Here is a 27,274-nt window from a genome sequence, read left to right as displayed (position 1 = left end):
TTAGCACAAAAAATAATGGTTTCAGAGTTGACCTGGCATGAATACTGTAAGTCTTTACATTAATCAGAATAGCTTAAGGCCAGGTGCAGTGGCTCATGCCTGTAATCCCAGCACTTTGGGAGGCCGAGGCAGGCTGATCACCTGAGGTCAGGAGTTCAAGACCAGCATGGTCAACATGATGAAACCCCATCTCTGCTAAAAATGCAAACATTAGCTAGGCATGGTGGCACATGCCTGTAATCCCAGCTACTCAGGAGGCTGAGACAGGAGAATCACTTGAACCCGGGAGGCAGAGGTTGCAGTGAGCTGAGATCGTGCCATTGCACTCCAGCCTGGGTGACAGAGCAAGACTCCATCTCAAAAAAAAAAAGAACAGCTTAGCACACCAGTGATGGGGCGGGGGGTTCTATCAATTCTACCTGTTTACATGAGAAGCTGTGGAAAAAAAAATCATAAAAGAAACGTTCTAAAGAGAACTCCTTCCATCCAAAGATGGAAGAAAAATGACAGCATTATATATATATTTTTTTTTTTTTTTTTTTTTTGAGACAGTTTAGCTCTTGTTGCCCTGGCTGGAGTGCAATGGCGTAATCTTGGCTCGTTGCAACCTCCACCTCCCGGGTTCAAGCAATTCTCCTGCCTCAGCCTCCTGAGTAGCTGGGATTTTAGGCATGCACCACCATTCCCGGCTAATTTTGTATTTTTAGTAGAGATGGCCTTTCACCATGTTGGATCGGCTGGTCTTGAACTCCTGACCTTAGGTGATCTGCCTGCCTCTGCCTCCCAAAGTGCTGGGATTACAGGCGTGAACCACCGTGCCTGGCATAATCTATTGCTATAGCAAGAAAGGGACATTCCAAATCATATATGCAATATTCACTATACCAGTTAGTTCAAATTCTTAATATTGAATTAAGTGTTCACGAACTGTTTAGTTCTTGAATAAATAAGTGATCAATTCTCAACTATACATTTTTAATGTATAAAAAGAAAAGAACAGGAAGCACAAAGAAATAGGTAAAGAACAATGCTGGAGGACTGAAGTTAGATCTCCTATTCCAGGTATGTAGGCTAAAATAACTACTCACCTTGGAACTGAATCTACAGAGGATGAAGATGGGACCTTGGAAACTTGACAGTTTGCTGCGGCAGCCAGCTTTAAGGCAGATGATGGAACAGCACTTAAAGTCCTCGGTATATGTCGTGCATTTATTGGGGCAATAGAGTTTACAGTGGCAACTGATGAAGGTACAGTTAATCGAATGTTGTTCCCAATCAGAACCTGAGTAGTTGCAGAATTGGCAGCAGTTACTTGATGACTCAGTGCACTGTGGGAACTTGAAGTCTGTGTAATATTTGAAGGCTGTAACAAAGCTGAACCTGCCGTTGATGGACTTGTATGTACAAGTGCTGTTGGTGTAGTACTACTGAGGTGTAAGCCCTTGTATACTCCTAGAGAGAAAAAGAAAGAAACATCTAAACAATGTACAACTTTGCTGTTTATATTATAGATATATGTTATAAATATAACCCAAACAATTTAAATGTCTTTATTCTTACCTGAGGCTGGAAGGACACCATTCACCCCGATTCCAAGCACCACATCATCCTTCATCTTGAATCCCATCAGTTGTTCTGATGTCACCAAAGCAGAAGCAGCAAACTGAGCACTAGCAGAATCCAAAGTCTTAGAAACAAAACCCTAAAAAGAAAATACAAAAGAAATCTAATCAGTATCACTTAGTATCAAATCAGTAGCAAAGCTACACATGTATACCAAAATCAGTTCGAATATAGTAAGTAAAAACGGCAAACCACTGAAATCTTTCTTTTTTAGTACCTTGAGATGCAACAGTAATCATCTCTTTTGATAGTCATATATTTGAAAAATGAAAAGTAATCTAAGTTGTAAATTTTGCTTCATATGTGACAATATATAATATGTATAAGTTGATTACCAAAATAAGCCTTCTATAATGTGGAAACAGCAAACCTCCAACACAAAATGTTGGACAAGAAATACGCTAGTAAACATTTCAGTGATTTGCAAATCCGTATAATGAATGAATAAATACGTAAACTTCCTTCACCTAACTTATACACACACATGTATGTATACACACACAATGAAAGGTACCTTTGGGATAAGATAACTATCCCTTTAGAAATGGAAGCAACAAAATATCACATAATTTAACCTAGAAACTGATAGGCCCCTCAACTTTTTAAAAATAAATTTTTCCTGCAAGATGCATAGAGACTCAAAACTCAGCTTTATGTCCTACATGTGTTTAAATGGCAAACATTTATCATGATTTAGGTTTAAAAGTTATCTCTTTCAACAGTAGGAAAGGTTATTTTTGCATAATTTTAAAAGTCTTAATAGTAATTAACATGCCCAACAGAATGAACTGGGTGGGGTTATATATTCAAGAGGTACATTAACGGACTACAGGTCAGACGGGAAGACAGTATCTTCATCTCATTAAACTAAGTGCTTAGTTTTACTTTTTAAAATAGGGAGCAGAGGCAACAGCTTCCATACTCACCTGTAGTGTTCTTTCTAAACCCTGTATATTCAGGCGAAAGCCACTTTTCTGCTGGTTAGATGCAAGGTTCTATGACAACAGTTGGTAATTAGAGATGAACTCTGGTGGGAAACAATGAGGGATAATCATAAGACAGACAAATCCCTCACCTGTGATGTGTTGGTGGAGGAATTACTATTTGCTTGCTGTTGCTGAATTTGTGCAAGCTGCTGTTTCTGCATGAGTGCCAGTTGCTGTTGATGTTGCTGGTATTGTTCGGCTGTAAATGCTGAACATAAAATAAAGAAACACTTTATACAAATGCCCAGCTGTCATATATGTCTTACAATACTAAAACGAAAATTCTGCATTAAAAGAAATGTGTGCAAAATTGAAGCATCTGACAAAGGATCATGATCCTGCTAAAGATCACTTCCAAATGAAAATTTCTGTGTTTCTGCTACCACATTTAACAAGAGTGGCATGAATTTAAAGAAAAAAAAAAATTAAACTTCCTGAATTAAACACAGGAAAGAGAACTTCTCACTTCCCAAATTTCAACATCACTTTTTTTTTTTTAAGCTGTGACACTTGTTCTAGACAGTGTAGAAAGGTAATATCAGCTTTTAAAATCCATAGATTTGGAATTCAACTTTGCACTGAGCTTGAGAGAAATTCTGATAATTATCATTTGATTTCTATTTAATCCATATCTTCCCAATGCATTCAGATGATCCCTAACAGCTCTGTGTATATATACTAATTGTTCTACATATTTTCTAATTATAGTCATTAAAAAATTTTCCTCTATATGAAAGATTACAGTTGTTGGTTGGTTTATTGCCTTTTTTTTTTTTTTTTTAAAGAACTCATCCTTTAAGTTTAACAGGAAGAAAAGAGGCTCCAATGTTAAGGTTAATTAATTTTCCCCACCCAATTAACCCACCTGGAAAAAATCCAGTCAATAAGAACGGAGTTGTTTATGTTGATTTACTGTACAGAATGATGTCTGAGGAAAGACACTGTGTTATGCTACTTATGTTTGTCTATGGAGAGCTCAGTTCTAAAAAAAACAAACAAAAAAATGTTCATTTATTACCCCCCCAAAAAAGTGTGTGCAGTTTTTAAAAAGGAAACCTTTTTCTCTTTTTTTGCCAATTAAAAAAAAAAAAAAGCACATACAATCACAATACCTCTGACTTTAAAGGCGTCTTTAAGAAGACTGTGATGTTTGTTTGAGTAATTAATTAAAACAAAAAAAGATTTATCATGCATCCCTGGCTACCAGGGAATCCATAAATCATGCACATTTCCTCAATCTAAAGTTTAATGTTTTCAAAATACTGTCACCTAATTTGTTCTTGTTTAACTGCAGTTTGATAATTTAGCTAGAATATCACTTCAGGTCTTATAATTTTCACTTATGTAACTCATGAGGAATCTTTCTTTACCCTCTAGGATATAGTTTCTGCCTGGTACAACTAGAAAATGCTTAGGTACAAATTCTGCCATATTTTGAATGGATCAGAAAATTGTGAAATAATATTCAAGAAAACCTCGTAAGTTATTAGTATCTACACAGGCTCTCATACTTGAGTCGAACTAAGTTCTTGGGTTACAAGGGCAAAAAAGTAACTTCTTGTTGGAAATTGGTTTTCTTATTTTCTGTGTGTGTTAAAATCTGTTCAGTTGGTATCTGTCCTTTGATGAGCTCCTTTTCCTACTATGGTTGTAATTCACAAATCTGCAATCTTTAGAAAAGATTTTTATTGATAATAGAATGCTCCTTAAATACTGACATAAAAATAACTGTCAACATGATCATTTCCATATAAACAGAAATGTGTTGTTTTGAAACTTGAAGAAAATCTAAAAAGAAAAGGTCAATGCTGCCCTAAAACAATTTCATAGTTAATATTCTCCTTATGTTTAAAAAATATCCAAGAAAAGCAATTATTTAAATGTAAGGATCCTTGATTCACTAGATACTTTTGCCAATATATTTTTGAGATTTACAGCTGAATTTCCTACGTTTCAGTGTGTGGCCTAAGCCTTGGCTTTTCTAGTAGAGAATGCTCAGTAAATTTAAAAGCAAACCATTTTTGGAAGGTCAGGTCATTATATATATAGAAAAACCATAATTTAGCATTCACTGAATGTCTATGTATGAAAGTCTATATAGATGAAAGAAAGTATTCTTTTGTAGAACTTTGCTGGTGTGTGTGTTTAATTAAACATTTATCAGGAACTAATTAGAAATTCACATGAATAAAGTCCAAATATTTTTGCCTTATTTAACATCTTAATCCTGGGTCTTTGAAGGTCTTGTGAATTTCACTTCTTAACAACTGTTAACTTCTTCCTAATACAGACTTGGAAATAAAAATGCAATCAAGGCCAGGTGCAGTGACTCACACCTATAATCCCAACACTTTGGGAGGCCAAGATGGGTGGATCACGAGGTTAGGAGTTCGAGACCAGCCTGACCAAGATAGTGAAACCCCGTCTCTATTAAAAATGCAAAAATTAGCTGGGTGTGGTGGCATGAGCCTGTATTCCCAGCTACTTGGGAGGCTGAGACAGGAGAATCGCTTGAACCCGGGAGGTGGAGGTTGCAGTTAGCTGATACCAGGCCATTGCACTCCAGCCTGGGTGACAGAGTGAGACTCTGTCTCAAAAAAAAAAAGAAAAAAAAAATGAAAAAATGCAATCAACATTTTAGATTACTATGTTGGCCTATTTGTTAGATATTGCTGTCTTCTACAGAGTCTAGTTATCAAATTTTTCCTGGACACTTTTGGCAAATAGTCTAAGAAAAATGCACAGAGCAACCCTTAAGTTGAAAGTGGTGGTAACAAAAACCATGGTCTAGGGGCCAAAAGACCTTGACATTCTTAGTCCTCAGCTCTATCATAACTAGCTCTCTATTCCTGGGAAAGTTAGATCTTTTGGGACTCTGTGTCTTCATCTAAAATGAGAAAGACAGGGTGGGCGCCATGGCTCACGCCTGTAATCCTAGCACTTTGTGATGCTGAGGCGGGTGGATCACCTGAAGTCAGGAATTTGAGACCATCACGACCAACATGGTGAAACCCCGTCTCTACTAAAAATACAAAAATTTAGCCAGGCGTGGTGGCACACGCCTGTAATCCCAGCTACTCAGGAGGCTGAGGCACGAGAATCGCTCGAACCCAGGAGGCAGAGGTTGCAGTGAGCTGAGATTGCACCACTGCACTCTGGCGTGGGCCACAGAGTGAGACTTCATCTTAAAAATAAATACATACATAAATAAAATGAGAATGAGATTAAATTAGGTGATCATTAAGGTCCTTTTCAGCTATGAGATGCTAAGGTTTTATATTTCTTCTGAGAAATAAAGTTCAATTCCTAAAGAAGGTTCTAGTGTGAATGAGTAGAAAAACTTGCACAAAGGTAGTAAATATGGGCAAATGAAATCTGAACTGGGTTTTATACATTATTTATCCAGAAAAAGTTTCCAGGTCTTTATCCTGAGATGACCTCAGGTCATGATACCATTATAACCTGAAAGTCTAACCAAATGCTAAATGGAAATAAGACAAAAATGACCACCCTCACCCTCTCTAAATGTCTATGAATGGATTGAGATATCAAGGTAGAACATCTTTAGGTTATATGTTTACCTCTTGATATGGTGTGGGAATCAAGTTTGTAATTCACACAAAGGTGGGCAAGATGGTTGTTGCTGACAGAGGACCCAATCTAGAGTCAGAATCCTTACACAAAACCAGAAAGTTTTGAGGTCAGGAAGGACTCTTGGAGGTTGTAGGAAGAAATCCTACAACCTCACCTAGAGATGAAGAAACTTCTGAGGTCACACAGATGTAGCAGTGGAAGGAAAAGAGAACCCCAAAGCAATGAGATTTTAAATTGAAAAATAGACAAAAATTCTTGGATTTAATATTTATAAGAAATCTAACTTCTGATGTACCAACAGTATGAATCAAGTGCTTAAAAAGCCCTCATACCTAGAGCACCTGACAAACAAGGGTCTATGCAGGGAGAATCCTATGTGTGGGACGGGATTAAAAGCTCCAAATATTTAAACAGGAATGGGACTAGGAAAGGAAGCATGATAGAACTTCAACTGTGTGAAGGCCATCATGATGCCGGAGGGGGAGCAAACTCACTCGGTATGTTTCCATGAGCAAACCAGGGACCTGCAACTTTAAATTTAAGAAGGCAGTTTTTGGTTCAATACATAGACAAATGTGCTAACCAAGCTCCTCAAATAACTCGATCTAGAAAGTTGTTGAATTTACCTTCACTAGAAATACTTAGGCAGAAGTAGAAACTACCTTTGTTTTGGTAGCTTCTAAGTAACCAATTCTCTGGGGCAGAATTTTTTTTGAGACGGGTCTCACTCTGTTGCCTGAGCTGGAGTGCAGTGGTGTGATATGGGCTCACTGCAGCCTCGACCTCCTGGGCTCAACTGGTCCTCCCACTTCAGCCTCCCAAGTAGCTCTAGCTGGGACTATAGGCGAACACCACTATGCCTGGCTAATTTTTGTATTTTTTGTAGAGATGGGGGTTTCACCATGTTGCTCAGGCTGGTCTTGAACTCCTTAGGCTCAAGCAATCCACCCTTGCTTTGGCCTCCCAAAGTGCTGGGATTGCAGGCGTGAGCCACTGCACGCAGCCTAAGACTCTGAGTCCACTTGTACTACAGGGAAGTCATGGTACGTGCACCAGCAGCTGGACAGCCTATAGCTCAGACTGCTGCTCTGTGCACTGTACTCTTATAGCTAAAGGTCATCAACGGAGATGATCAAAGGAGAGAAGCTGAGGGGAAAGTGATGGGTGCTAAGGAAACATTCAGCCGTGAAAGATGGAGTTTAGATTACCAAAATGTACACTTTTTTTGCAGGGGGGGAGGGAGTCTCACTCTGTTGCCCAGGCCTCCCGGGTTCAAGCGATTCTCCTGCCTCAGCCTCTCATGTAGCTGGGATTACAGGTGTGTGCCACTACACCAGGATAGTTTTTGTATTTTTAGTAGAGATGGAGTTTTCGCTATGTTTGCCAGGCTGGTCTTGAACTCCTGATCCACCTGCCTCGGCCTCCCAAACTGCTGTGATTACAGGCGTGAACCACAGCACCCAGCCCCTCAAAATGTATACTTTGTTTTTAATAAAACCAAAAGTAACCCCAAATGCCTAAAGACCCTGAATTAGAAATTTCTTTTAGTACACAGGCCAAACATTATTTTAATATAAAACAAAAGATAACTTTAAAGAAATATAAAGCAAAATGATTCTTCAGGCAGTTATTAAAGTATGATCTCCTAAATTAATGAGACTGAGTTGACAGGATTCACGAGCCCTTATCAGCCATCTAGAAATCTAATTTGAAAACCAAAGTTTGTTGTAATTCATTTGTTGGCAAACTATGACCAGACCTGACCTCATCTGGCTATGAATGATTGAACATGAGATTATCTGCAGTCAAATATTCCTCTTAGTGTGAATATTCTTGCACTTTATTATATGAGTATAGAACTATTAATGTATTTTACTACAGGTGCTACTCCTGACTCTGCTACAGATGTTATGTAATAATCCACCTTCTATAGCAAAAAAGTTCTGAGGCTGGGCACGGACGCTCACAAGGTCAGGAGTTTGAGACCAGCCTGGCCAATATGGTAAAACCCCATCTCTACTAAAAAAAATACAAAAATTAGCCAGGTGTAGTGGTGCGCACCTGTAGTCCCAGCTACTCGGGAGGCTGAGGCGGGAGAATTGCTGAACCCAGGAGGCGGAGGTTGCAGTGAGCCGAGATTGTGCCACTGCACTCCAGCCTGGGCGACAGAGCAAGACTCTGTCTCAAAAAAAAAAAAAAAAAGAAACAAAAATTCTGAATTTTGGAACACATTTGAATAAAGTCAAGGTCCTGCAGATTCACAAAACCTTACAAAATATTCAGTGCTCAAATCTAGAGTTCCTTTTCCACAGTAAGATTAAAATGTTATGTTACAAACTAAATTGCACTAAGTTATAGATATTAAGACTTGGAACGTATCATTCTAACCACGTATCTCCTATTCATTTATAAAAATAAACCAAATCTTTACTGCAGATATGAAAGCTTAGAAAAATAATTCAGAATGCTGGTGAAATTTTACTGGAAATTAGGAATTCACTAGCTTAAAAATCACTTTCTGTTTCCAGTCTTTCTGAATTATATAAGGACTCTTACATAAGAGTCCTTATGCAAATGAATACTCAGTCACTGAACACTCAACTTCCCAAGGTGCTTTTGTGAGTTAAAAACAAAAAACAAAAAACAAAACTGTATTTGGAAACTGTCCAAAATCACCTATTAACTGAAGATTATTAAAAATATACAATTTATCCTTAAGTACTAAAACCTAGCCCCCAAAATTCCATATACACATATGGTCTTTCCCAGTTCCTTACCACTGTGCTATCCTGCTGCATGGTATCCAGAGGACCAAGCACTCAACACACCTAACTCACACAATACTCGGGTATTAGGAAGCTTAATACCTGACTGCTCAGGCTATATAAATATGCAAAATAGTCAAGAGTGGGAAGGAAAGTAAAAAAGATTCTGAGTAGCTGAAACAGACTATAAAATGAGCATATTAAAGCTCATGCACTTTACTAAAATGGACTTCTATTATCTTCATTTAGAATTTCCGATTTAACTTAAAACTCCCAGCACTTTGGGAGGCCAAGGTGGGCGGATCACTTGAGGTCAAGAGTTCAAGACCAGCCTGGCCAACATAGTGAAACCCCACGTCTACTAATAATACAAAAATTAGCTGGGTGTGGTGGTGCGCACCTGTAATCCCAGCTATTTGAGAGGCCGAGGCATGAGAATCACTTGAAGCCAGCGGGCAGAGGTTGCAGTGAGTGAGATCATGCCATGGCACTCTAACCTGGGAGACAGAGTGAAACTGTGTCTCGAAAAAAAGGCCAGGCACGGTGGCTGACGCCTGTAATCCCAGCACTCTGGGAGGCCGAGATGGGTGGATCATGAGGTCAGGAGTTCAAGACCAGCCTGGCCAAGATGGTGAAACCCTGTTTCTACTAAAAATACAAAAACAGGCATGGTGGTGGGTGCCTGTAATCCCAGCTACTTGGGAGGCTGAGGCAGAGAAATGCTTGAACCTGGGAGGTGGAGGTTGCAGTGAGCTGAGATCATGCCACTGTATTCTAGCCTGGGCAACAGAGCAAGACTCCGTCTCAAAAACAAGACAAACAAAAAAAACAATGATTGAATATTCAGAAATGGCTATATTATAACTCATATATTTGGCTTAAATAGCAGCAAAGCTTATCAGGTGACTTGTATTTTACAAAATAGTTAACTTCCAAAGTCATAAAAAAGTTGAGCAATCTCTAATATGAAAGTCAGAAATCTGAAATGCTCCAAGAACCAAAACTTTTTCTGCATTGACCTGATACTACAAGTGGAAAATTCTACACCTGGCCTCATGTGATGGGCCATAGTCAAAACGCAGTCAATACTCTGTTTCATGCATAATTTTTATTATTTATTTATTTTGAGACGGAGTCTTGCCCTGTCACCCAGGCTGGAGTGCAGTGGCGTGATGTTGTCTCACTGCAACCTCCACCTCCTGGGTTCAAGCGATCTTCCTGCCTCAGCCTCCTGAGTAGCTGGAATTATAGGCACCCACCACCACGTCTGGCTAATTTTTGTATTTTTTTTTTCCTTTTTTTTTTTTGAGATGGAGTCTTGCTCTGTCGCCCAGGCTGGAGTGCAGAGGCGCCACCTCGGCTCACTGCAAGCTCCGCCTCCCGGGTTCACGCCATTCTCCTGCCTCAGCCTCCCCAGCAGCTACTTGGGAGGCTACAGGCGCCTGCCACCACGCTCGGCTAATTTTCTTTGTTTTTTTAGTAGAGACGGAGTTTCATCATGTTAGCCAGGATGGTCTCGATCTCCTGACCTTGTGATCCGCCCGTCTTGGCCTCCCAAAGTGCTGGGATTACAGGCGTGAGCCACCGCGCCTGGCCAATTTTTGTATTTTTAATAGAGACGGGTTTTGCCATGTTGGCCAGGCTGGTCTTGAACTCCTGACCTCAGGTGATCTCAGGCGATCTGCCCGCCTCGGCCTCCCAAAGTGCTGGGATTACAAGCATGACCTACCGTGCCTGGCCCGACTCTTCTCTTTTAATAAGCCCAACGCTGCCAGTTTTTCTGCTGGCATCAGACTACATCAGAGTTTCTTTGGTTAACTGCCAGAGGAAGTAGTCTGGTTTGTATGTGGGGGCCATGCCGTATGAAAATTAAAAATTATCTTTAAAATCACAATTACTACTGAATGAGGTAAGATGCTTAACCTATGAATAAAGTGGCAATGCAGGCACTCATGCTGTAAGAGAAGCAACACATTCAACTTCCCCTACTCCAGGCTCACTCTGGAGAATATATTCTTTCAGTAAATTGTATTTAGAATTCTGTATAACATTTGAGCTGCTACATTTTCTTTTTTCTTTTTTTTTTTTGAGATGGAGTTTCGCTCTGTCGCCCAGGCTGGAATGCAATGGCATAATCTCAGCTCACTGCAACCTCTGACTCCCAAGTTCAAGCTATTCTCCCTGCCTCAGCCTCCTGAGTAGCTGGGATTACAGACACCCGCCATCATGCCCCGCTAATTTTTGTATTTTTAGTAGAGACCGGGTTTCGTCATATTAGCCAGGCTAGTCTGGAACTCCTGACCTCAGGTGATCTGCCCGCCTCAGCCTCCCAAAGTATTGGGATTACAGGCATGAGCCATCACGCCTGGCCTAAATTTTCTTTTTTTTCCTTCAGGGGTCTGGAGTTGGATTAAGTGAAATGCACTTATCATATGGGTGCACTGCAATATACTCTATAGAGTATGCAGAGAAAAGCTTTAGGTCTCTGTAATATTCACAAATATAAATGAATAGTGTCATCCTACAGTAGTCTGTAGGTATCTATCCTCTAAGTATTACAAGATCTAGCAAAGTTTAAGGAGAAATTGAAAATAATTAAGACAATAGGAAAAAAAATAGATAAACTCATTTTTAAAAAGTAGTATCAAGGCTGGGTGCAGTGGCTCACCCCTGAAACCCTAGCACTTTGGGAGGCCAAGGCAGGAGGATCACTTGAGGCCAGGAGTTTGAGATCAGCCTGGGCAACACAGAGAGACCCTGTCTCTTACAAAAAATTAGCCAGCCATGGTGGCATATGCCTGCAGTCCTAGCTACCCAGGAGGCTGAGGTGGGAGGATCGCTTAAGCTTGGGAAGTTGAGGCTGCAGTGAGCCATGACTGTGCCACTGTACTCCAGTCTGGCTGACAGAGAAAGATCCAGTCTTAAATACATAAATAAATAGTTGTATCGCATATATGAGGGAAAGAAATGATAAAGAAGAAAAATTACAAGGTTACTAATTATTTCTTTTCAGCTAAGCTTTTGGTAATGCTCATGTTTTAATGTTCCTTGGCAAACACAAATCAACCAAGTTTTACAGCTGTTATTAATATGCCTATTTAAAGCAGTAGAGCAAAACATTTTTCATAAAAAAAAGAGCATTATAAAATTCTTAAATATTTAGGATAGTTATACACTTCAACTTCTCTATTTAAGGGGTGGAGAAGATAGAGATTGACAGAACATGCCTATTTTCTGAGAAGTCTCAAAGAATTTTTTACAGCTTAGAAAGCTTCATTACCAGGGTAACTTATGAGAAGTTTATACTGTTAAAACCTCTACACTAACACTATATTTAAGTCTTTATTGAAAAGTTCTTTATTTTGATTCTTAAGACTATAAAAGTAGAGAGAAACTGGCTTTTGGTGATAAAGACAGTAACATTAATGGGATTATAAATAAGCTATTCGGCCCTAAAATAGCTTTATCTTCCAGTTGATTTCTGAATTGTGATTATTTTTCTCATGAGCTGAAAGACTTCCATTTCACAGAAGTACAGCTGACCCTTGAATAACATGGGTTTGAACTGCCTGGATCCACTTATTTGTAAATTATCTTCTGCTTCTGTCACCCCTCAGATGACAAGACTAACCCCTCCTTCTCCTCAATGTGAAGATGACAAGGATAAAGACCTTTATGATGATCCACTTACACTTAATGATTAGTAAATGTAATGTATTTTCTTTCCTTTATGAATTTCTTTTTTTTTTTTTTTTTGAAACAGGGTTTTGCTTTGCTGTGAAGGCTGGAATGCAGTGGCACGATCTCGGCTCACTGCAGCCTCGACCTTCTGGGCTCCTACCACCTTAGTCTCCTGAGTAGCTGAGACTATAGGCGCTCACTACCACACCCAGCTAATTTTTGTATATTTTGTAGAGATGGGGTTTCACCATGTTGCCCAGGCTAGTCTTGAACTCCTGGGGTCAAGCAATCTGCCCACTTTAGCCTCCCAAAGTGCTGGGATTACAGGCATGAGCCACCATGCCTGGCTCTATAAATTTCTTAATAACATGTTCTTTTTCCTAGCTTGTTTTAAGAATATAGTACAGAATACATATAACATACAAAATATGTATGTTTGGACTGTTTATGTTAACAGACTAATGGACTGTTTATGTTATTGGTAATTCTGGTCAGGAGCAGGCTATTAGTCAAGTTTTTGGGGAGTCAAAAGTTATACACGAATTTTGGACTGCATGGGGAGGTGCCCCTAACCCTCATGTTGTTCAGGAGTCAACTGTACATTTTTTAACCACCAAGTAAACTAGTTTACAGAACATTTTCTGGAGGTCTTTAAGAATCAGAGCAAATGTTCATATTTATGAAGCAGTTTAACTATAATCCTACAGGGTGAATTAGGGGAACAATAAATATCTTTAGAGTCCTTAGATTACCTTTACAAAAATCAGTAGTAACATAATTCAATAGTGAATTTCTACAATATATATGCTTCAAATAACACAAACTTATGCTTTAAAACAGACAGCTAAGATTATAGGAATATTTTAAATAAACAGCATTTATTTTAGACACATTTCAAATAAAAGCCACAATAATCAAATAGATATTATCTGAAACGTTTCAAAAATATTAACCCTTTAAAATGTTCTTCTCTGAAAAATTAGTTTATCTTTAATAAATTATTCTGAATTACTGTGTCAGCATATAAGGTTATGCATATATATTCACTTGCTGGTCTCTATGTTAAAGAAGACTAGGTAAAAACTAGAGAAATATCTGAACATAAAACAGTTAACAATTTATGGCCCATTTTCTTCTCATATTATTGAAAAATATGATAAATCTTGTAGTTCACAGACTATATCCAGGAAACAAATGTCACATATTAAATAGAAATAAACCATCTTTGTACGCAGGTATGTTTAAATGAAGACACATACATACAAACTCCTATAGCAACAGGATTCAAATAAATACTTAGACCAAGATCTTTCTTTCTTTTTCTTTTTTTTTTTTTTTAACTGTTTCAGAGAAAAGGACTTTAAGCCATCAATGTAACAGACCACACAGTCAAACGAATGGCAAATGGTTGGACCTGATATTTCTATAGAAATGTACATCATAACAGTCAACATACCAAAGTGTGCTGAACCACTGCTACTTTTACTTTGCGTAGAGGTACTGCATGTCTGGGTCCCAGGTTGTGCTGTTCCTGTTCGGTTTATACTCCTATATAATTTTCTACAGGAGAGTTCATCATTGTCACTGTCATGTAGGGATGGTGTCCGAGGCCTAAAATGCCGCCATCTACATGATTTGATATTGACTAGTATCTGACTGAGGTCTTTAGAGAAAGATTTGTCCGAGGTATTTGTTTCTGAGGTATTGGCAAACTGATTGACTGGAGAATGTTGTGGTGAGGAAAGCATTTCCAAATCCAGATGGTGAAACACACTGTCATAGTCTGAATGAGCTCTGTCCAGTAAGACCCTATTAAAAAATCAGATAAGAAAGTTATTTAAAATAGCTATTCAAAGATTATATATGAAATCTTTTTCCTTTTCCCCCCAGCTGCCAAAAGGCCAACTCATACTGAATATTTAAAGCTTTAAAGTTGATTATTTTAGTATTTGGTTCTTATAGGCTACAATCTCAATTTCTAATAAAAGTTCTTTTAACAAATGGTTTTTCAACCAAAGATTTTCACTTCCATTACAAAGCACCAAAATGAACGCTTTATAAAATGTTGCGAACACATTTATTCTATATTTAAGCAAAAACTTCATTCTTTTGGGGGGAAAGGGCGAAAAAAGAAGAAAAGCAACAAAAAACATAGTATTTTATACCATTAACATTTCTTATAGACAAAATATTTGAGATCCACTACTCTAGAGGATATATTCTTATGTTATTGATTGATTGAGATGGAGTTTTATTCTGTCACCCAGATTGGAGTGCAATTGTGCGACCTTGGTTCATTGCAACTTCCGCCCCAGGGTTCAAGAGATTCTCCTGCCTCAGCCTCCCAAGTAACTGAGATTACAGGCGCCTGCCACCATGCCCAGCTAATTTTTGTGTTTTTTGTGGAGATGGGGTTTCCCCATGTTGGTCAAGCTGGTCTCAAACTCCTGACCTCAAGTGATCCACCCACCTTGGCCTCCCAAAGTTCTGGGATTACAGGTGTGAGCCACCATGCCTGGCCTCTTGTTATTTATATAAACATTATAAATGACTCCAATTCAAAATAACATTGATTAATGTTAGTAATAGAATAAAATATAGCCAATGTAGAGAATTTTCACTGCTCCTGATGTCAATATAGTGATGGAAAAAAACGGACTAAATAAAATGTATTTTAGTGCCTAGATAATTCTTAACCAATGTTTAAATAATAAAAAAAACCCTCTGCAATTAAGAGTTAAAGACAAAAAAAAATATATGTATAAGCCATTGGTTTATCATAAATATACCCTTGGGTTTCTTCCTGAAAAATCGCCTTGATACCATTATTTGCTTTCCCTTTTAATTTTCCCCACACATTATACATTAACGTCTCTCCATTCCTTGAGTTTGTGTTTTGCCATTTGTTTCCTGTCCCTATACAAACAACTTCTTGCATAAAGGCATTTAGAGTATGAAGGAAGGAATTCTACAAGGTTTAAACAAAGGAAGAACAATTAGATCCTGACAAACTGGGATGTCAAGATCAGGTTATGCACAGATCCTTTTCATTGTCAGGTTAAACTCATTATACTAGTTAGTGTGAAACAACTTTTTTGCAGTTTCTTTAACTTAATACACTGTGCGCAATCAGGATTTACACTTGTCTTCATCTGTTGCCTTTTCTCACAATTCTATCCCTTGATAATTTATCTGAAGTTTTCCACCTTGTGGAGAAAAGCAGGTCCATTAGGGACCCATTAGAGTTATGACAAAAGCTATGGATGTGTAAGAACCAGGTAGTACAGCAACAAAAATATTTTAGTCAACAAATCAGTTAAGAATAGCAAATAGGAACTAATGAGTTGTTCAGACGGATTACCTGACTTTAAAAGTTAAATTTGATCACCCTAACACCTAAAAAATCCTTCTGCTAGGAATATAGAAATACCTTACCTTCCACCGCGCCCAACCCGTCTTCGTGCAAATCCAATACACCTTTGGGGTACGGTGAGAGTAGTTAAGCAGTATCTATATCGCACATCCCCTAATCCTCCATCTTTAGGACTAGTCCAAGGCCAGTTGCCAGTTTGGTCTAAGTGAGGCTTAAAAAAAAAATCCAAATTATTTAATTTTGTCAGTTAAAGGTAAACAGTTTGTTATTTACAAAGACAGTCTGAAACTTACAGCATAGTACTGACAGCCTGCTTTCCTACGGAAAGCAAAAGGACCATCAGGATCATTGTCTTCCTCAGCTTCCGAAGAGCCAGACAAAACCTTTAAATGAAATAAAGAAAGTAGGTCAGATATGTGACTTCCTATATCCCTCCTCAATGTTCATAGAGAATTGTATTTGTACCTGGGAGAGAGGTTCTTCGTCTGAGCTGGGAAAGTCATACTGATTCAGATCTTTAGCATTGAAAACTGGCAGTGCAGCAGGACTCGTCTGTTGGGGAGTAGCAGCGGCAGACGATGGTAAGACTTTGGGCTTCTTTTCATATTTCCGTTTCGGTCGGATAAGATCGGCTTTATCTTGCTGCAACAAAGACATGAATTAATTATACACCAGAAACCATGTTCAACACACTTGCAGTTTTGGGGAAAATTTTAAAAAGAAGTTTATTGCTATAATGAGGGCATTCATATTCATAAGAGACACAAGACTCTATGTTTGGCCATCTTATAGTGTAAAGTCTAGAGAAGTTGGCCTCCATGAAAGCATAAATTTATCCTACAATCTAAACATAATCACACAAACAATTTTGTTTCAATTAAAATAAAAGGAGAGAACAGAAGTTCTCCAACTTCTGAAGTCCTACAACTGCAGTTAGTATATTTACTGCTGGTTCCTCTCATTTTCTTAATTTTCTATGAAAATTCTAGAAGAGAATTTTTTTTAAAAGGGGATTGTCTAGTCCTTATTCTCATGAAATAATAAATATAGGACAAATAATAATGAAAATGTCTTCGTATATACAGAAAGCAAACTACAGAAAACTGTTAACATAGTAGAAAACAAAGCCATAATACTGAGTGAGGGGTTACACAAATAAAGAGTAGTAAGGATTTGCGGGCTGAACAATGAAAGCTTTCTGAAATGGTGAATTTTGAACAGTCTTAACGGATAAAGATATGAAATCATTAAATAGGGGAAATTCAGGATAAAATATACAGGCAAGAGTAACTGAGCTGATGGAACACAGCACGTTAGACACATGGATTACAGATGATGGCAAAAGTTGGGAGAAGTATGAATTTGATATGTAGGCAATAGGTAAGGTAAAGTAGTGGCAAAAATTGTTATTTGTTGGAAAGAAAAAGATCATGGCAAGCACCACGGTTATGTAAATATGCTAAATATTTATGTTACGTTTTATGTAGTTTATGACATTATGGTTTTTTGGGAAAACCATGGCTTTCCCAAACCATAGGGCATCACTCTACAATTTCTACTGTTGTATTTGACAGGATAATCAAATCAAAAGCTGGCCATGGCAATGCAAAATGTTATTTAAAAATTAACATCAACCATCAGCTAGGGCAGTGCTTGAGGACTACATTATTATCTATTACTTTTTTCTTTTCTTTTTTTTTTTTTTTTTTTGAGATGGAGTCTTGCTCTGTCACTTAGGCTGGAGTACAGTGGTGCGATCTCGGCTCATTGCAATCTCTGCCTCCCAGGTTCAAGTGATTTTCCTGCCTCAGCCTCCCAAGTAGCTGAGATTACAGGCTCGCGCTACCACACCTGGCTAATTTTTTTTGTATTTTTAGTAGAGATGGGGTTTCGCCATGTTGGCGAGGCTGGTTTCAAACTCTTGACCTCAAGTGATCTGCCTGCGTCTACCTCCCAAAGTGTTGGGATTATAGGCATAAGCTGCCGCACCTGGCCTAAAGTAAGTAACTTTTAAGCGTGAGTGGCACATACTACAGAGGAAAGCAAAGAATAGGATAATTAATCTTAAAATATGAAAACTGAAGGATAATACTAAAGTAGTTCACAAAATCATGTAGGGCTCAGATTGGGGGACCACATTAAAATAGTTAAGAGTGGGAGGCCGGGTGGGGTGGCTCATGCCTGTAATCCCAACACTTTGGGAGGCCAAGGCGGGCAGATCATGAGGTCAGGAGATTGAGACCATCCTGGCTAACACAGTGAAACCCCGTCTACTAAAAATACAAAAATTAGTTGGGCGTGGTAGTGGGTGCCTGTAATCCCAGCTACTTGGGAGGCTGAGGCAGGAGAATTGCTTGAACCCAGGAGGCGGAGGTTGCAGTGAGCCAAGATTGTGCCACTGCACTCCAGCCTGGGCAACAGAGCCAGACTCCGTCTCAAAAAAAAAAAAAAAAAAACAGTAACAGTGGAAACAATCCCATTAAGCTTTAAAGATACATTTAGAACTAATATATTATAAATGCAGGACATAAAATTTAGATAAATGCAAAATTTAAATAAAAACTTACATGAGTAAACTAAACCAGTATTTTGGGGCACAGTTCTAACTTTCCAGATTACTGAAGAGAGTAACGAGAATAATTCTATTCTTCCTCCCACCCTCCCCTACGTTTTTTAAAAATCAAAATGTCTATGTTAACAAAGTGGGGGAAAAAAAAAAGTCCATGTTTTTTCACAAAATGGTCTGGTTCCTGGCACTGCTTTAAACACCTCCCCCCGGTCCCCTCCAAAAAAAGTCCAGGTTGGGGAAATCATCATTCATTCAAACTGGTGTGGCAGGTTGTACATTCAGGCTGGAAGGTCTGTTTACCACACAAAAAAAACACCTGTGTGAGAATGATATTAAATGACACAGGGGAGATAAAACTGATGACAAATTTGCCCATTCCTCAAATTAACTGGTATGGTAGATGCAAAGTTTCAAGAAACATTTTTTTTTTTTTTTTTGAGACGGAGTCACTCTGTCGCCCAGGCTGGAATGCAGTGGCGCCATCTTGGCTCACTGCAAGCTCCGCCTCCCGGGTTCACGCCACTCTCCTGCTAAGCCTCTGAAGTAGCTGGGACTACAGGCACCCGTCACCACACCTGGCTAATTTTTGTGTGTTTTTAGTAGAGATGGGGTTTCACCATGTTAGCCAGGATGGTCTCGATCCGCCCGCCTCGGCTTCCCAGAGTGCTGGGATTACCTCGCCCAGTCATGAAAAATTTCATACAAAAAAATGCATAAGGTACTTTTTCCTCAGATGTACACTTTCCAAGAAAGTGCCACTTAATTAACGGCTCCCCTTTATTTACCTCGGTTTCCCTTCACTAATTTTATTTCCTCTCACAAATTTTATTCTTCACAAATTGTGATTTGTTTAGATACTAATCTGTCAAATATTTCCATTTCTAAATCATTATATTACAAACTATTAAGATACCAAAATTCCTTCTTATACACGATTGTGTCCACAAAAGACAGAAAAACTTTGAGGCCAGGTTCGGTGGCTCACGCCTGTAGTCCCAGCACTTTGGGAGGCCTAGACGGGTGGATCACCTGAGGTCAAGAGTTTGAGACCAGCCTGGCCAACATGGCGAAATCCCATCTCTACTAAAATTACAAAAATTAGCCCAGCATGGTGGCGCACGCTACCTGTAGTCCCAGCTACTAGGGGAGGTGAGGCAGGAGAATCGCTTAAACTCGGGGGGTGGAGGTTGCAGTGAGCTGAGAGTGTGCCACTGCACTCCAGCCTGGGTGAAGACTCCGTCTCAAAAAAAGAAAGAAAGAAAGAAAGAAAAACTCATCTGATCAGGGAGGATTTCATCTCTTTCTCCCTAACTCTCCATATTTTGTATGAATTATTTCAATACTTCATAATCCTACAACTTGTAAAAGGAGTGTTTTTCCTTTTATCAGATATAGTAACAAAAGCTTCCCTTTATAAGGAAGAGAAACAAAAATAAAATTTTAATTATAGATTAAAATTCTGCTTTTCTTCATATTATGGCACAATCATTGCAGTATACATTAAGGTGGGGTTTATATGTATTTATCTTTTTTTTTTTTGCGATGGAATCTTGCTTTGTCACCCAGGCTGTAGTGCAGTGGTGCGATCTCGGCTCACTGCAACCTGTACCTCCTGGGTTCAATTAATTCTCCTGTCTCAGCCTCCCGAATAGCTGGGATTGCAGGCGCATGCCACCACGCCTGGCTAATTTTTTTGTATTCTTAGTAGAGATGGCGTTTCACCATGTTGGTCAGGCTGGTCCCCAACTCCTGACCTCGGGTTATCCACCCACCTCCGTCTCCCGAAGTGCTGGGATTACAGGCATGAACCACCGTGCCCAGCTTATATGTATTTTTCTTTTTAACCTTCATTCTGATGATAAAACACCATCCCATTATACTATTATCACAAAAACATTAATCACCTTATTAACTTTGAACTCCTTCACATCCATTGTTTCCTGGTGTTTAAATTGACTGCTATTAGTAATAGGGATGATGGGGATGGCATAAGTAGGTTTCATTGGCTGTCTCTGTGCCATAACCTCAGACATGATCTCTCCATTGTAATCGCCCAAATTATACCTAAAATTATACAAATGAAAGTTTAAAATTATATATATTTAAGGAATACAACGTGATGTTTTGATATACATTTATATTGTGAAATGATTACCACAATCAAGCTAATTAACATATCCATCACCTCACATAATTACCTTGTGTGTATATATGGTGAGATTACTTAAGATCTACTCTTAGCAAATTTCAAGTATATAATACATTGTTATTAACCATGCTGTACATTAGGTCTCCAGAACTTATTCATTTCATAACTGTAAGTTTGTACCCTTTGATCAACATACAAAATATGTAATTTTTATTTGTCAATTATACCTAAATAAAGCAGGAAAAAGAAGAAAATTTTGGAAAGTTAATTTTGTAAGTATTTATCTTTATAACCATTAATAACTAGCTGACTGGGATGTAATTATAAACACCAATTACATTTAAGGCAAGATTGTAGTTAAACTTTGACTATTCAATGTCTCTTAAAATTAAAGATTACATAATTCCTTTTGTTTCTTCCTTTTACTTTTTTGGCTTATAGCTTTATCATGGCATATAAATAGAGGACTGTGGGGAAGAAATCAAAAGTTGGAATTTTAACGTAGCAATTTTGGTGAAAGATTTGGTGAAGAAGTTGAAAGTAATGCCTAAAATGGTGCTATGGATCTTTCTGCTAATTAGAATTGCCTGGGCTTTAAAAGCAATTTTTCTAAAAGTAACCACAAGAAATTTAAAAGTGGTTTTCTTTGGGGATAGGGACTAGAAATAGGGCAGGGTTTTTTTTTTTTTTTTTTTTTAAAGTTTTCATTGTGTACCTTGCCAAATGCTTGAGTGGTAAGATATATGGGCCTTTCCCTCTCTTTCTTTATCCTTTTCTATTTAACAGTCCAGTGTTAAGTGAATCCAGTCACTTTTAAAGAAAATAGAGGAAAACATGTAAAAGTGTAAAAAGTATACCACAAATTTAAAGTCTCTATTATTAAAAAAAGATATTTCTGTAATTAGATTATTGCATAGGAAATAAATTAACTCAATATACAAAATGTTAATGGCACTATACTTCCTCTAACATTATTAAAATATACATTACCTCTTTTCCATAATTTCCAGTGTTAAGTGCAATAGCTCTCTTTTACTTTTTTCTCTTCTTTTTATCATCTCTAGAATAGTAACAGCTCGACTTAGATCTCGTCGCAGCTTAAGCATTTTTTCGTAAGAGGCTTCATCATTTTTGCGATTCTGCAAATGTGAAGTTGCTTGTTTAATGTAAGTATTTCTAACTAGTGGTATAGTTACTGACCCATTAAATTTATATATTTGAAGGGTTAAATTAGAATTTAAAGACAATAAAAGGGAGCACAGATCACCAGGAAATCAATTTTGTATTGATTTTTAAATGGATTAACATTAAAATATAACATTAACAGCTGCATAATAAATCTTAAGTTCAATTTAAGTATTTTTTTTATAATTGGAAAGTCATATTTGAATATAAATTAAACTATAGTATTGAGATAGTCATAACTATAATTATTATATAAATAACTATCAAAAAAATTCTTCAAATTCACTTACTTTTCGAGTCTGCATTTTTTCAGTACGCCTTCTAAAAGCCACATAAGGATCATTTGTGCTGGAACCATCTCGCTTTTCTTGCTTTACTGATGGAATAAGAGATGGCCCTCGACAGTTTTTTCTCTTTTTAATCCAATATTCATAAACTTCTCTAATTAGTTCATCATCTTCTTTTAGCAGTAGTTTGGCTTCCTGCAGACTGACTGGCTAAATGTAAAACCATTATGTCATTTTCATACAATACACATACAAGGTTCATCAGTATTTACTTCTAAATTTAAAGGACAATAATCGATATTACAACATTATTAACAAATGGGAAACTTGAGGAGTACATTATCCATGTCAGTCACTGAACTAGGGTGCTTTATATACATTATTTAATCTTTACAACAATCCCAGGGGAACCGAGGCACAGAAAAATTTAAACATATTGCTCAAGATTACACAGGTTACTGACAAGCAGAGATGAGATTTGAATTCATACTTTTTAACTCTAAAGTCTGCCTGATTACCCCCAACCTACAATCTCACACTCTTTCTATACAATACAGTTCTTTACACAGAATATGTATATACTTGTTATATACAAATGAAGTTGTACCTGCTGACCACTGCCTTTTTCTAGGCGGTCAATCATCTCCTCAAATTGCAATGGGCAGATGTCCATTTTCTTTTTCAGTTTATTCACAAATACTTCATCTTCAGAATCCAAATCATAATCTGGCTGTTCAGCATCCAAACTAAAAGCTGACAGAAGGAACCATATGCAATCATTTACTGTGTGAATTCACCAACAAAAACTTCACAGATGTCTGCATAAAAACAAGACCTACACTTTCTAAAGAAATAAGAAAGAATTTCTGGATTTTGTTTTCAAAGTCGCAAACAATCTAAGTTTTTACAGATTTGTCTTTCACATTTAAAGTTAAAGAAAGATTATCTTCACTATGAATATACATATAAGTAATAAAAGACAACGGATGAGACCCCCTCCAACCACTCCTAAAAGCAAATAAACTAGAAGCCTATTATTAAGAACATAAAGCAATCATTAAAACTTACTTGGTTGAACCATGTGCAAGTGCCATTTTTATAGCTCAAAAATCATCACATAGGCAATTTTTACAATATAAAAGGAGAAGGCTTTTAAATAAGATTTTTTTCTATAATATTTAAGTCCTATTTTGTAGATTATTCAACTACTTTACCAAAAGCTACGGGAGCGGTCTTTAAAGCTGAAGTGTTAGAAGTCACTACCAATAACAGTACAGATTGAGAATCCCTCATTCAAAATGCTTGGGACCAGAAGTGTTTTGGATTTTGGAATATTTGAACATAATGAGATTTCTTGAGGGTGGGACTCAAGTCTAAACACAAAATTCACTTTTTTCACATATACCCTATATGCATAGCCTGATGGTGATTTTATGTAATATTCTGTGCGTGAAACAAAGTTCTGACTGTGACCCATCATCACATGAGGGCAGGTGTATAATTTTCTACTTGTGGAATCACACTGGTGCTCAAAAGTTTCGAAATGTGGAGCATTTCAGATTTTGAGTTTTCAGCAGCTGCCACTCAGTGAGTACATTCCTGCCTAGGAAGTTTGTTTCTCTATGGGAACACTGTCATGTTGATGGAAATGGGAGGATCTTAGATCTGCTGGCAAGAACCACTGCTACTATCAAATGTTGTTTAATTACTTACCAAAATTAAGCTAAGTTGATATGAATATGATAAGCAAAACATTAAACAGCTTTAACATAAAAATTTGTCTCACATCTTTCCCTTACTTAATTCCTTCTACTAACCTTAGATTCCACATCTTTAGAATGGTATAAGGCCCTTTTTTCCTATTCTCTCCAGTGTCATCAGTTCTTTATGATCTAGTAAGATCAGATTTCATTGATTTCATCCAGTATGCTATTTCATGATACTGTAGGCCTTTACAAAAATCCCTGTTTTTCTGCTTGACCACCAAGAAGGCAAATGCTTATTTATTCTTTTTAGCACCCAGCCTGGTATCACTCCTCTAGAATCCTTTTTTGATTGTTCCCCACTCAAGAAGTAGTTCCTAACCACTTTCATCTTTTTTAGTGGCTAAGAACCCACTTCTCATACTTTATAATGTACTTGTTAAGCATGCCTCTCTATTAGAATATGCATGATCTCTTTAGGGAGAGGCATGCCTTCTTTATTTCTGTACCTCTAAGTGGAGGGTAACAGGTTTCACCTTGTATACCACCTCTGCTTGCAGTACTCTACTGAAAAGTATTCTAATGTAACCTCTATTAAAGTGGGGGGAAATAACCTCCAAAACCAGTCAGACATTAAAGTCTGTGATAGGTACAAAGAGCACTATTTAGCTGCCAAATACCGCCACCTCTGCTTAAAGCTTAACATAGTGTCTGGCCTGGAGAAGTAAAAAAATACTGGTACAGTTGAATGTATTATTTCACTGTTTTATTTTTTATTTTGACCTATATCATTTCAATAACATTCCTAATTAAAATAAGTAAGTATTCAGACTATAAAAATTTCTAGACGTTAACATCTCTGTACTCACAGTACCTGCAATCATGGGCTCTCCAATGATTTTCCATCATCTCATTTTGTCATTATTATGTAAACAGGCTTTTAGAGATCCTCAAGTTGACTGAAATTGTTAGATTAAAAACACTTGATGTATTTTGTTCCTAACCAAAATAATGCAGGTCTATGTTGTCTGATATGGTAACCACTAGCCATGTGTGGCTAACTGAATTTATATTAATTAAATAAAATTCAGTTCCTCAGTCACAATCGCCACAGCGCTACAATAGCTATATGTGGCTAGTGTTGTATTAGCACAGATTACAGAACATTTCCATCATCATAGAAAGTTCTATTAAATTAAGAGCACTGATCAAAATAATCCAGAAAGCCAAATTGATAGCAACCAACTAGCAATGTTTTCAACGTTCTGTTTTTTTTTTTTTTTGAGACAGAGTCTCTCTCTGTCACCCAGGCTGGAGTGCAATGGGGTGATCTCAGCTTACTACAACCCCTGCCGCCCGGGTTCAAGCGGTTCTCCTGCCTCAGCCTCCCAAGTAGCTGGGATTACAGGAGCCTGCTACGACGCCTGGCTAATTTTCGTAATTTTTTTTTTTTTTTTGTAGTAGAGACGGGGTTTCACCATCTTGGCCAGGCTGGCTGGTCTTGAACTCCTGAACTCATGATCCACCCACCCCGGCCTCCCAAAGTGCTGGGATTACAGGCATGAGCCACCGCGCCTGGCCAATGTTCTGCTTCTTAAGGTTGTATTTCATTTTTAGGATCTCATTTACACACGACAGTTTGGCATCCTCTTCTTTAGATCGTATCACATGTCAAATCACAATCACAAAGCTTAATTATTCATAAAAACAAAATGAGCTTGCCAAGGATCACTTTGCTTCGCATCAAAATACAGGCTCTGGTAGATATTATATTATCAATGACAAGTCACACCCAACATATCAGAGGCTGTATCAAGACTGAAAAGGATGATTTCTATCATACGAATCAAGGAGCTCAGGGTCTTTCCCTCTGACGTTAACAAGGACCTGAGTGTCCAAGCCCTTTTGCCTCTGCAAGAGGCTTTTCTTTTATTCAGTGCAAACTCATATAAAATCTTAAACAGGGGCCAGGCACGGTGGCTCACGCCTGTAATCCCAGCACTTTGGGAGGCCAAGGCAGGTGGATCGTGAGGTCAGGAGTTCCAGACCAGCCTGGCCAACACGGTGAAACCCTATCTCTACTAAAACTACAAAATTTAGCTGGGCACGGTGGCAGGCGCCTGTAATCCCAACTACTTGGGAAGCTGAGGCAGGAGAATTGCTTGAACCTGGGAGGCGGAGGTTGCGGTGAGCTGAGATAGTGCCACTGCACTCTAGCCTGGGCGACAGAGCAAGACTCCATCTCAAAAAAAAAAAAAACAAGAAAAAGGTATTAAATAGGAAGAGTACCCAATCTTGTTCACATATACAATACCAAAACCCTAGAGAAAAGCTAACATGTAAAAACCCACCTTGGAATTTCATTTGACCAAAAAACCCACAGTCAACAACCTTAATATGTAATTTAGCTGTAGCTGAATCTGCAGCTTCCAAGTAACACCTCAACCCAAGCTAATAAAAAAGTAAAATATTCATCATGTTCCTAGAATTAGGAGTACCTTCAGATTTTCTGGGTCATGTTATTGGGTGTGTTCAAAGTAAAAAACAGGGTCTAAAGAAAAACAGGCAAATAGGTCATCTCTTCTAATTAAGTTCTATCAATTAAAGTGAGACCTAGCTTGTTAATAATTCTTTTTTTTTTTTTCCAGATGGAGTTTCGCTCTTGTTGTCCAGGCTGGAGTGCAATGCTGTGATCTTAGCTCACTGCAATCTCTGCCTCCCGGGTTCAAGTGCTATTCCTCCCTCACTCAGCCTCCTGAGTAGCTGGGATTATACGTGCCTGCCACCACGCCCGGCTAATTTTTGTATTTTTTAGTAGAGATGGGATTTCACCATGTTGACCGGGCTGGTCTTGAACTCCTGACCTCAGGTGATCTGCCCACCTTGGCCTCCCGAAGTGCTGGGATTACAAGCGTGAGCCACCGCACCTGGCCTATAATTCTTCAATAATGAGAACTACACTGTGGAAGCTGGCTCCTTTAAAACTATTCTGATAGGAAAAAACCCAGAGATGCATACAGGTAAACAAAACACAGTATTATGTGTGATACACAGATGTAGGAAAAAGTATACCATAACTACCATGTAGACATAAAATAAGCCTCAGTAAAATACAATAGGACTTATACATTGGTTAGATGATGATTGTTATTATTTTTGAGATGGAGTCTCGCTGTGTCTCCCAGGCTGGAGTGCAGTGGAATGATCTCAGCTCATTGCAAGCTCTGCCTCCCGGGTTCACACCATTCTCTTGCCTCAGCCTTCTGGGTAGCTGGGACTATAGGCACCCACCACCACACCCAGCTATTTTTTTGTATTTTTTAGTACAGACAGGGTTTCACTGTGTTAGCCAGGATGGT

The 27,274-nt window shown here is 38.1% G+C and overlaps 1 protein-coding gene across 4 annotated transcripts in view; it reads right to left on the bottom strand.

Moving 5' to 3' along the window:
- The window catches only part of EPC1 (enhancer of polycomb homolog 1), a 113,402-nt gene that overhangs the window by 2,689 nt on the left and 83,439 nt on the right, over positions 1 to 27,274 (bottom strand). For 3 of the 4 annotated variants that reach the window (XM_025397244.1, XM_025397243.1, XM_025397245.1), the window contains exons 3-13: positions 22,820 to 22,965; positions 22,216 to 22,422; positions 21,731 to 21,879; positions 20,496 to 20,655; positions 16,488 to 16,664; positions 16,316 to 16,405; positions 16,085 to 16,233; positions 14,106 to 14,458; positions 2,699 to 2,817; positions 1,561 to 1,702; positions 1,089 to 1,452 (exon numbers count right to left, since the gene is read on the bottom strand). In XM_025397244.1, coding sequence (XP_025253029.1) covers positions 1,089 to 1,452; positions 1,561 to 1,702; positions 2,699 to 2,817; positions 14,106 to 14,458; positions 16,085 to 16,233; positions 16,316 to 16,405; positions 16,488 to 16,664; positions 20,496 to 20,655; positions 21,731 to 21,879; positions 22,216 to 22,422; positions 22,820 to 22,965 — 2,056 coding nt within the window. Of the gene's footprint in view, positions 1 to 1,088; positions 1,453 to 1,560; positions 1,703 to 2,549; positions 2,619 to 2,698; positions 2,818 to 14,105; positions 14,459 to 16,084; positions 16,234 to 16,315; positions 16,406 to 16,487; positions 16,665 to 20,495; positions 20,656 to 21,730; positions 21,880 to 22,215; positions 22,423 to 22,819; positions 22,966 to 27,274 lie in introns of all 4 variants that reach the window. The other variant, XM_025397242.1, reaches the window with a different exon arrangement.

Source organism: Theropithecus gelada, chromosome 9 (genome assembly GCF_003255815.1).
Source record: "Theropithecus gelada isolate Dixy chromosome 9, Tgel_1.0, whole genome shotgun sequence".
NCBI lineage: Eukaryota > Metazoa > Chordata > Mammalia > Primates > Cercopithecidae > Theropithecus > Theropithecus gelada.
The sequence above is the reverse complement of the archived record's forward strand: the minus strand, read 5'-3'. Positions and strand labels throughout refer to the sequence as shown.